Source organism: Malaya genurostris, chromosome 3 (genome assembly GCF_030247185.1).
Source record: "Malaya genurostris strain Urasoe2022 chromosome 3, Malgen_1.1, whole genome shotgun sequence".
NCBI classification, from domain to species: Eukaryota; Metazoa; Arthropoda; class Insecta; order Diptera; family Culicidae; genus Malaya; species Malaya genurostris.
This window is the reverse complement of record NC_080572.1, coordinates 151,544,195-151,556,843: the sequence shown is the minus strand read 5'-3', so window position 1 is coordinate 151,556,843 and position 12,649 is coordinate 151,544,195. Positions and strand designations below refer to the sequence as shown.

At 36.5% G+C, this 12,649-nt stretch overlaps 1 protein-coding gene across 1 annotated transcript in view; it reads right to left on the bottom strand.

Moving 5' to 3' along the window:
- LOC131438106 (plexin-B) overlaps positions 1-12,649 on the bottom strand; it is a 438,124-nt gene that overhangs the window by 216,562 nt on the left and 208,913 nt on the right. Inside the window, exon 7 of the mRNA XM_058607913.1 lies at positions 10,415-12,131. Coding sequence (XP_058463896.1) covers positions 10,415-12,131 — 1,717 coding nt within the window. The remainder of the gene's footprint in view (positions 1-10,414; positions 12,132-12,649) is intronic.

The following is a 12,649-nucleotide window of genomic DNA, read 5'->3' as shown; positions in this document are numbered from 1 at the left end:
AGTTACATGGCGGACCCTGTATTCATGCTTCACAGTGTATTTATATTTTTAAATGTAAACAAGCATTTTAATGTATTTTACTTACCAACTAGAGCCTGATACGGTTCGATATCTAAAACACTTTAATTTTCCCATACTGAATTTTGGTAAAATTTTTACTACTCTTTCGGGTCGGGTACGGGTACAGGTAATTTTTAATCGGGTACGGGTCGGGTACGGGTAAAATTTTTTATTTTTTTTCGGGTACGGGTCGGGTACGGGTAATTTTTTTAAATTATTGATCGGGTACGGGTAATTTTTTTGATTTTTGATCGGGTACGGGTCGGGTGTGGGTAAATTTTTTTTCTGATCACTCGGGTACGGGTCGGGTTCGGGTATAAGAATTTCTATACCCGACCATCTCTACTGCGTTCGGGTTCGGGTATAAGAATTTCTATACCCGACCATCTCTACTGCGCACCCATACAATTGACATGATATGATGATTGTGATGCCGTGCGATGGCGTTGCTGAATTGAAGATTGATTTCGCTCCAAGCTGATAGAGTCTGGTTTTGCGCAAACTCTGTCAGTTGAGAAATCAGTCTTCAGTTCAGATACGCATCATATTAAACATATCGCGTGAACTGTATGAGTGAGTCGTTATCGCGATATTGATCATGTCGTTCGGACATGGGTTGAGTATCGTGATGTCAGATCTCAACTAATAAATTCCTTGCGTACCCAAGGTAGACTATCCAATGTCCCAATTCGCGACATTCGTGCTTGTCGTGACCTTCTTTGCATTAAACTACTTTATAATTTCATTAAGTCCATTGGAGTTCAAATTTAAATTTTATTCTATGTTAGACTCCTTTCTCTTCCATAAGTTCAACCTGGTGCCCTCAGGCGTGTCCGCATCGAATCTCGTACATAGAAGCAGGGGAGAGAAATGTCAAACTTGTGCGCGCCAGAATAGCAGCATTGCGCACCCAAACAATTGACATGATATGTTGAATCTGATGCCGTACGATGGCGTTGCTGAACTGAAGATTGATTTCGCTCCAAGCTGACAGGGTCTGCCCTACTTGTATATACGAGATTCGATGCAAACTCGCAAGAAGGCGACATGCTCTTAAAAAAGTATGTCGCTTATGATTTGTTCGTAAAATGGGAAGGCTGAATATCTTGCTAATAAGATGTCTATGGTTTTGCGGCAATATGCAAATTCTACCTGTCTGTTATCAGCTTAGAGGGAAATCAGTTTTCAGTTTTATTTATTTATTTGAATCAACAGACATAATTTAATCCAAATGATTATTTCTCAGTATATTTTAAAAAATAGATCGTATGGCATGGCGTGGCAGATGGTAGTCAAATCCCGATGAAACTCTGTTTAAGATACTGCAGTCCTGGAATAGCACCGTTAGTTCCATAATTAGTGCGACGAAATGGCAAGCGAAGGAACAAACTGTTGCGAAGAACACGTGATCGAACGTATAAGTTGAGTTCGCTAAGAAGTGCGGGGCAATCGATTCTATCAGTTAAAATATCAGATATTGCCATTGCTCGTGATTAACATCGCTCGACTTTCATAACTCGGGAGCTGTTGTGGATTATTCCAAGGCAACCGGCGCAGTGAAAAGCGAATAAATCTGCGTTGTATCGATTCGATCCGATTGACACCATTGAGGTAGAAAGGGTTCCATACCACTGAGCAATATTCAAGCAGTTCAGCTACGCCATCGCACAGCATCACATTGAACATATCATGTCAATTATATGCGTGCGCAGTACTGCTATTTAGGCGTGCATGAGTTTGACAATTCTCTCACTTACTTTTAACGAAGACATCATATTATCAAGATATCCAGCTCTTACATTTTATGCACATAGCGACATACTTTTTTGCGAACATGGCGCTCTGCGGCGAGTTCGCATAAAATCTTGGGCATATAAGTAAGTGAGAGAAATATCAAACTCGTGTGCGCCAAAACGGTAGCACTGCGTACCCATACAATTCACCTGATATGTTCAATGTGATTCATTGTGATGGCGCAGCTGAACTGAAGCCTGATTTCTCTCAGAGCCTGTCAGCTTAAAGAAAAATCAGTCTTCAGTTCAGCTACGCCATCGCACGGCATTACATTGAACATATCATGTAAATTGTATGGGTAAACAGTGCCGCTATTTTGGCGCGCACAAACATAAAATTTCTCTCCCCTATTTCTATGTACGAGATTCTATGCGGACTCGCGGGTGCCAATCTCGCAAAAAAGTATGTTACTTGTGATTTGTTCGTAAAATGTAAGAGCTGGATATCTTCATAATATGATATGTTTTTGCTCTCTAGGCTTCCAGGGTATATTTGTATATACGAGGTTCGATGCGGACTTGCCTGAGGACGCCATGTTCGCAAAAAAATATATCACTCATGATTTTCCTTATAGTTTCCTTATATTACATTTTGGTGGGGAAAGGGTTCCAATCAGCTTTTTACAGCCCTGTCCAAAATGTATTGCCCTCCCCGTTAATTTGTATCAGGCCGAATTAGCGCATGCGCGCCATATAAACGCCTCTTTCAATATGAGGAAATTACTAAGGAAAGGAATTAAGGAATTATTACCCAACAGTTTCTATTATTTATTCATGTTGGTTTTCTTATCTTTGGTCATAGTTTATATTCTGTTTTACCTTAATTCCAGTGTTCTATTCAATTGTGTTTCGTAAGTGTCTTTTGTTGTCCTTCTATTTTATTTCCATTCCGTACTTTTGCTGATGTTATTTTATTCCCTGAAATGTAAAAGTTAGTTGTATGCAATGGTCTTTTTATTCTTACCGATGTTCCATTTTGTATCTAAGATTTCCTAATAGTGTTAATTAAATTATTTTCCAATTTTTCAGCTCCACATTTATCACATTTGTTCCTGCTTTTCTTGAGTATCTTATTCTTTATTCCGAATTTCTTGGTTATGTTCAGTCATCCATTTCCGAAAAAAAGAGAGACAAAAAAGGATTAGTGTTTTTTTAATGACATCTTTGTACGGCCGGTCATGATGGTTTGACGGGAAAAAAACTGAGAACATGCATTTTTATTTAAATTATATTGACCCTTGGGTCCCATAAGTATTGCTACAGCATGTTCACATTTAGTTGTCTTCAGTTGATCCTTGACAATGGCAAGGCACAAATCTCCAAATATCAAGGGGAACGTGCCATTTGAGCCAATTTGTTCTGATTCCTGATTCCTGACCCACAATCGAAATGCATCACTACCAATTTGGTACAACGCAATCAAAGGCACGGTAAAATGTATATTGTATATACACACAAAAACACATACATACACACACAGTCACACACATACACACATGCATACATACCCACATGTAATCCACACGCAAGCATTACAACATTGAGTTACTATTTCTACTCTGATAGATCCTAACTAAAACTAGTGTGCCAATAGTCATTTCATTAGTAGAGTCACCATGTTATTTTAGCGATCACTCGACTTTTAATAATTGATTTGTGATAAATACAAAGTCTTTGCATCGTCTCTAAGAAGCAATAACGCATAGCAGTAGTTCGGAAGTGGTTCAATACTGCTGTTTTAGCGAAGCATAATGCTCCAAATTTCATGTTACTTCTGAAATTAATCTATCAAACAGAGATAACAGAGCTCACTATAACTAATGGTTCTCGTATATGAAATGACTAATGGATTTGAGATGAATGGCCTTTATTACCATTCTTGCATGTACTTACTCTTACATTTCACTCACACATCATCTCACCCATCAGGTCCCAAACGATACATCCTCACAATACAAACTGGATGAACATCGTTTGACAGCTATCAGTGGTTTGCCCATTGGTTAAGTCATTATTATTCCGTTCTATTTTACAATATTCTATCTCATACCACAGTAATCCATTGTACACAAACCACCAATAAACGTCAAATATGGACTCGATTCACCTGTTGTCATCGTGTGAAACCCAATTGGGATACGTTCACTCCACTTAACTTCTACTTTTATAACACTGGTTATAGGAACCGGTAGTATGAAAATAAAACATAAAAAGAGCTCAGTTAAGCCCTACCGGCCTCTCCAACCCCGGATGTTGGAGCGTAATGCAATCAACATTTCACTCACAATCGAAAGGTATCATAATATACGGTTTGATACAACACATACATACATACATGTATAAACATATACAGGCACCAAGGCATACTGACGTACACACATATATACATACATATACACACATGTGTACATACATATACATATTTACAAATATGTATTTCACACACAAATATTGTAACATTGATTAAATAGTAAATTCTAATAGATAACAATTCTAATAGATAAATTCGAATAGATTTTAACTAAATTCATTGTGCCAATAGTCATTTCATTAATAGAGTCACCATATTATTCTACCGATTACTCGACTTTCAATAAATGAATTGTGATGAAATCAAATACAAAATCTTTGCTTCATCTCTGATGAGCAATACCGCATAAAAGTAGTTCAGAAAATGTACGATATCGCTGTTATAGAGACGCGAAATACTCCTAACCTCATCTCACTCTCGAAGTCAATCTATCGAACAGACACAACAGATCTCGCTCTAACCAATGGTTTTCATATATGAAATGACTAATGGATTTGAGATGAATAGGGGTGCCGTCACCCATTTTCTATCTCTTTTATTGGTCGATCGTTAGTCCTGAGCTGAAACGGTGGCCTTTATTACCGTTCTTGCATTCCACTTCACTTATACTTCACTCACATATCACCTCATCCATCAGATCCCACACGAGCACGACACAACCTCACAGAATAAACGTCAAAGATTAACTTAATTCACCATTCAACTATTCCGTTATCGTGTGAAACCTGAGTGGGGTACGTTCACTTCGCTTAATTTCCACTTCACATCGGTAATAAGGGCCGGTAGTATGAAAATGAAACATAAAAAAGAGCTCAGTTAAGCCCTACCGGCCTCTCCAACCCCGGATGTTGGAGCGTATTGCAATCGTCTCATCTTATTCAAATCGTTTCATGTCTCACTCAATAAACTCAGTAATTAAACTAAAAGTTCTAAAACATATTTATATTAAATTGTAACAATAATTAATCGTATCTGATGATGTTTGCAATACCGTCAAGCCCATAAACCACGGAGGGAAAAAAATATATCACTCATGATTTGTTCGTAAAATGTAAGAGCTGAATATCTAGATAATGTGATGTCTTTGCTGATATGCAATTATCGACAGTAGACTTGTACCAGACCCTGTCACACAGTGGTTTGAATCGACAAAAACGTGAACTTAATTCTCTAGCCGTTAAACCGTTGATCCGATACACATAGTTCCTTTGGAGAACTCATTCACAAAAATATACCTCGTAATTTGATCACAATAAAAAATGTGCAAAGCCTACTACGATAAAAGTTCATTTCAACAACTTTTTTCCCTTAAGAGATAGAAAAACCGACGACACGACCAGACACTCCGAAGAAAAATCGGAATAAAACGTGTTCGTGAGCGATTTACCACCAGTTACCATAAATATAGCGACCCCTTGAAAATGACAAAAACTAACTATTCGAGCAACACTGTTTAAGTTGCTATGAGCTAGTTACCAAGGAGCACCAGAATAAATAAACACACAGTTGTGGAATAATTCCACATTTCATGATTATTTAAAATCATTTACAAAAAACTGCGCTGATGCTTGGTGAGTGGTTAACTTCGTATAAATGGATTTCTAATTGCTTTGTGTTTTTTAGTTCGATCTCGAAAAAAGAAATTACGATGGATTGGTTAATATCTAGTGAAGTTACAAGTCGTCTGGAGCGAGTTATCAAAAAGTCTACATTCAATCGGCTTGGTGGACTAGTATTAGACCAGGAAGCTCGAGCATTGGCTTCATTCCTTACGGGAGCTACATCCTGGTCCGTTCGCGATAAGCTTGCCAGATTGCAACAAATAGCGACAATTCTGAATCTAGAGAGCGTTTCAGAATTACCTGAGTATTGGGATTCGTCTTAAACAACATGGCGTCTGACACCTAGCGAAGTCCGGAATTCTTGCGTTAAGGTAAGCATTTACAGGTCATTCAGATCCCCAACGCGAAAGCAAAAATGTTCTAGTACAGATACATTTTTTATTAAATCTGCAGGCTGAACTTCAAAATAGACGACATAAAAAGTTGAAACTTTAAACGAGAAATGTAAGTATTTCTGGGAACGTTATGAAAGTGATAAATGCTTAGATAAATATATTCCCTCTGAAGATAACACATGATTAGTTTTTTATTGCCTTAAACAACAGAAATCAACATTTTGGTAGTGAATAATTTGCGTTACCGGTACGGTACGCCACTACGAATTACATATTCGTTATGAGACAAGTACTCCAGAAGTGTCGAGCCATTGACTTCAAAGCGGCATACGACACAATCGCTATGGCAGATTATGCAGCTATGGCAGATCTCTGAATGAATTAATTTGATACCTACAAGCGGGCCTACAGGGTCCGGCACTCGAAGTGTAACCAATTGAAAAGGCCATAAATTCAGTTTGGAAAATTACTTTTACTTAATTCAAAGTACAAAATGTGTAAAAATAATACAAAACTCAGAATCAATTCACTTTTGCTCGATATGACAACCTTTTGCCTTGACTTGATGACTTGAGAGAGCGAAGGAGTTGGTTCGTTTGGCCGAAAGCGGTCAATTTCCGAACATTGTATTTTCTGACGAGAAAATTTTTCCAATTGAGCAATTCATAAACTCTCAAAACGATAGGGTTTACTTGACCGACCGTTCATACGAGAATTTGAGTCATCGATTGGCCACCAGAAGGTAGCACCCGCAACAGATAATGGTTTGGGCCGCTGTAACCGCAGATGGGCGCTCTCCAATCGTTTTCATCGAGCCTGGCGTCAAGGTAAATGCGACTTATTATCGGGAAAGTATTCCGGAGGTTGCTTTGAAGCCGTGGGCAGACAAACATTTCGGTGGCAGACCATGGACGTTTCAGCAGAACTCGGCACCGTCTCACAAAGCTCGAGTGAACCAAGAATGGCTGAAAAACAACGTTCCGAACTTCATCACGTCCACACAATGGCTCTCGAATTCACCAGATGCGAATCCAATGGATTATTCTCTTTGGGCCATTTTGGAGAGCAAAGTCCGAACTAAAAGATACACCAGTCTCGAGGCGCTGAAAAAAGTTATTGTCCGCGAGTGGGCCAAAATACCTGCAAGTCACATTCGGCCAAACGAAGCAACTCCTTCGCTCTCTCAAGTCATCAAGTCAAGGCAAAAGGTGGTCATATCGAGCAAAAGTGAATTGATTCTGAATTTTGTATTATTTTTACACATTTTGTACTTTGAATTAAGTAAAAGTAATTTTCCAAACTGAATTTATGGCCTTTTTAATTGGTTACACTTCGAGTGCCGGACCCTGTACTACACTCAGTGGTTTCGTTTTAAGTGAGAATCTCTTGTTTTTGTTTACATTCCATATGTGGTTTCCAAGGATACTGGTAACTGTTTTTCGAAATCAATAATTTACCAACTTGTGTTGCCAGTTCCAACATTTTTTCAAGCGATTCCGTTTTGACATTACCAGTTACTGAGGGGTAGTTAAATTTGCGATACAGTTTTGATAGTCGAGTGGCAGGTCGTGTCGTCGGAAAAACGATGTCTTCTACAAAGTTTTAGAACTTCCAACGAGAAAAAACTTTGCCGAGGGAGCTATAGGTCTAACGCAAAATGTTTCGGATATATGAATCATTTTCGTTTGAAACCATTTAAAATCAATTTTTTGTACATAACTTCTTTCGCAATTATTTTCAGTGTCTACTATGTTCGAGACAATTACTAAAAACATAAAATTACACATTTTCGTTGAAGATTGTGTACGGTTTGGCCTTTTCCTTAAAAAGTTATTTAACATTTAAACTTTTATATGCACTAACTTTAACTACTAATAGGAAGCAGGGTCGCAGACCAAAAGGCACATACATATACTTTTTGGAAAGCTTAAATCAAGTAATATAAAGTTACGAAGTGTGTAGGATGGCCTTTTTAAATTGTGTGAATAAGACAACAAAATATAGAGAACTGTTTTGACCATTTTCTTAGAAAAAACATTTACTAAAACGATTATTTTTGGTTTATTAAAAGGTGCTTTGTAGGAAATGTTCAAAAATTGGAATCGGTCGTTAGTGTAGCTTTGGTGCAATGGTGTTATGATTGAATATAATTTCATGATGCATTCTTGTATGCAATTGATCAAACTAAAGAAGCATGTTAACGTTCTCATTAAATTTCGAAAAGTTGTACTTATTCTTTTAATAGAATATTCCTTATCCGTTCTTTTAATTCCAATCCAATTCATTTCAAGGGTGATATCTTACACCATTACCAGTACGCCCAAAAACATCGATTAAATTCAAGTCTTCTGCGATTAATTTTTATGTATTGAAATGTGTAAGTGTAGCCTGCTTGAAAGGCTGAATCCTTTTTGTAAAATCATGTCGTTCTACGAAACACGTCCTAATGAATTAAGCCATACACTGAAAAAAATAATGAAATTCACACGATTTCTAAATAAATAGTACTATGAAATGGACATCAGATAAATAAAAAATTCGATTCAAATCCATTCTCGATGTAAAACTAAATTGGAATACATTAATTTCAATGAATATGACCGTTTATTTAATTGACGCTTAGTTTTACTTTTACAGTATATTGACAAATGAAGCACAAAGAAGTAACTTTATATTAAATTTCTTGCTTCAAATATGCACTGTTGGTGTTGGTGAGAGCAGCGCGGCACATTATTTTTAAGAACACTAAAGAGTTGGTTGATAATACAAATGCTGGAGCATTTGGTCGATGATAATATTTCAATAAAATGCGTGAGTGGTTCAACGTTACATACAGGCGTACACGGTAAAGTATCAGATCAAATTATGTAAACTATGAGACTATATATTTTTTCAAAAGAGAAATGCCCGAACTTGAGTATAAAAACATGCGCAGACTAAGAATAAAGAATAATAACCAACAAAAACAAGTTTGTTTGGTTTTAGGGAATTTGTAACTAATCTGTTGTCTTACTGCAATTCTATTACGTTTTCTACTGAAGTCGGTAATATCGAGATTTTTTGGTGATAAATCAACATTCACTTTGAAGAGGAATTCCGAAAGGCTCGGTACTCGCTGAGAGTAAGTCATAATAGTAAGCTATAGTGAAAAGTCTTCTCTTTCGTCTGGTGTTAAAACTAATGCTCTATTTTTATACCTCGACTGCAATTTCTTGCAAAAGTTGTTGCCTAAAGGTAACTTATCGGTTGATATCACCAAAAACCGCATGATATGAAGATAAACAATTTTATTAATGTAAGTTTTCCTAAGAAAATGGTCAAAAAAAAGCTCTCTATATTTTGTTGTCTCATTCACACAATTTAAAAAGGCCACCCTACACACTTCGTAACTTTATATTACTTGATTTAAGCTTTCCAAAAAGTATATGTATGTGCCTTTTGGTCTGCGACCCTGCTTCCTATTAGTAGTTAAAGTTAGTGCATATAAAAGTTTAAATGTTAAATAACTTTTTAAGGAAAAGGCCAAACCGTACATAATCTTCAACGAAAATGTGTAATTTTATGTTTTTAGTAATTGTCTCGAACATAGTAGACACTGAAAATAATTGCGAAAGAAGTTATGTACAAAAAATTGATTTTAAATGGTTTCAAACGAAAATGCTTCATATATCCGAAACTTTTTGCGTTAGACCTATAGCTCCTTCGGCAAAGTTTTTTCTCGTTAGAAGTTCTGAAACTTTGTAGAAGACATCGTTTTTGTATCTCTTAAGGGAAAAAAGTTGTTGAAATGAACTTTTATCGTAGTATTAATTAGAGAATTAAGTTCACGTTTTTGTCGATTCAAACCACTGTGTGTCAGCTTGGAGCAAAATCTATCTTCAGTTCAAAAACGCCATCGCACTGCATCACATTCAACATATCATGTCAATTGTATGGGTGCGAGCCCTGCTATTTTGGTGCGCACGAATTCGACATTTCTCTCCCCTACTTCTTTGTATGAGATTCGATGCGGATTCACCTGAGGGCGACATGCTCGCAAAAAAGGATGTTGCCAATGATTTGTTCGGGAAATGTGAGAGCTGCATATCTTGTTAATATGATGTCTTTGCTTGTACCTAGGACATTGTATGTACAAAATGAAAAAATATATAATCAAGCAAACATACCTAACATAAATTTGTAATACAATGCATAAATTTAGCGTTTATTTGAATACCAGAAAAAAAAATTATGCCAGTGCAGAGCGTTTATATCCATTACAAAAATGGCTAAATATTTCAAAAGAAAACTTACCAATTTCATATCGTAGATTCTGTCCAACACGTACTACTACTAATGGCAAATCCACTTCTGTCTGTTTGATTCCATGCTCATCAGTTGATGGTGGTTGCTCATCTGGTGGTGTACAAACCAGTTGCGTAAGAGCTAGGCTTGTGACATTGCATTGCATCAATCCAATAGTTACGTTCACATCAGATTCATCACTAGCAATGTTCAAGTTTTCTCCTTCGATAACAAGTGTATCTCCTTTATATAGTTTCTTAAAGCTTGGAAATGGAAAGTATAAAGGATCATCAAGGTAGACAATTGTTGATCTTAAATTCTGAAAGTGTTTATTCAAATTTTTGACTGATTGAACATCATCCATTTCAAAACTAAGCTGAAACACAATTTGGTGTTCATGCATTTTCAATGCAATTGGCGAGCTTACATCCTTCATGGTGGCGCGTAACATGGAAGCTGTAGTTGGTAATTCATCCACCGACGAGAATTGTGTGGGTGAAAATATTGACACCATTATAGATGGATTATGACTTGCTAATGTTTGTGTTGTTGAATAAAGTGCTGAAGTTTCCGTCGTTATAATATTTCGACGTATTTTTGATGTACTGTGATTGGTGCTAGGAACGAGATTACTATTTATCTGATCAAGGTATTTCATATAAAACGAAATGAATTTCATGTTTACAGTTGGTGATGGACATTCCATTTGGTTGGAATTAAGCACAGTACATACTGATTTGTTTATTCGCTCATCCTCGTAGTAAATTTCAATTTCAGGTTTCTGAATAGAGTCTAAATTAGTTCCATGAACCGTCATCATTCGTCCTCCGCTCAAGAAACTCTTCAATGGTTTTATTTGCAATATTTTTGGATCAACAGTGTAATTGTATATGCTGCAAGTTTCGTAATGACTATGATAATGGAAATTATTTCGACTAAGGCTGTATTGCTGTTGATATTCCGCTCCACATTTTAACGTTCGATTAGCTCCATCTATCAGCAGTGTTAAAATGCGTATATGCTCAGGAGATCGAGCTGCTGATGAAATACACGTTAGGCGCCCAGAAGAAGCTTGTGTAATATTTATGTTACAAACATAATCATCTAAATAAGCCAAAATTTTGGATCCAATGTTGAGATATCTTCCAATTATAGATAATTTCGTGCCACCAGATTGTGGTCCCATTGTAGGATGTAATCCTGATAGTTGGACGTTTTTGTATTGGAACTGCACACTGGATTCTGTGTATCCAGCTTCGTTTCCAACTTTAATTGATGCGGTCAACTCTTCTGGTACGGATCCCGTTCGGCATTCAATTTTCACCGAAATTTCATAATTCACTAATTCGCAAGGAATATTACCAATTCGTATTTTACCTCGTACATCCTCTTCGCGAATACCAAGATTGCTACCTTCTATAGTTAGTATTGTCCCACCTTCTATAGGACCACTCAATGGCTTGATTAAATCAATTCTAGGCTTAGGACACTCATTAGTGTGCGTATCGAATGTACAGCTTTCGTTGTATGCGCATTGATTATTGCACCACGTGCACTGATATTTCTTTTCGCGCGTTACACATAAACTACAGTCCGCGTGCTCTCTGTGAGATCCAAGAATATCACATTTGTACAAAATAATTGACACTGTATCTATATAATGATTACGATTCCAGTTAACATCTACTTTTGCTTCATATTCATTTGTCTTGGCTTCATATGAGTACTGAAAAGATAAAATGAAGTTTACAACAAAATAAAAGAATCTTTAGAGTCGTTCATGAACCACATGGGAAAAAGGGGAATGTTTTTTCAAAGTCCATGTATGACTATGTTAGGAAATGGGATGGGGGTACGGGAATTAGGGTCTAACGAAAGAAAAGAAGCACTATTTTGCGTTTTTTTTTAAGTTATCGTTCAAAAAAATGAATTTCAAAGTTTTGCACAATGAATTCGAAAAACATTTTGAAACTTTTTCGGAAAAAATATTGAGAAATAAACCGGTCAAAGTATCATAGTTATAGTAGATGTTTTTCTAGACCCCTGCGTTTTTGTTTGATTTTTTCTTATTTTTTTAAATTTTCGGTGGTTGTTAAAAGTTTAAAGTAAAATCTCTCTAATGTAACGAATAATGAAAATCAAAACGTTGGGGTCTGGTATTTTACATGTAGAAAAAGTGTGCAAAATAAAAAAAAAATGTTTTCAAATGACGATAGACACGGATGTTCAAAACGTGCTTTCAAG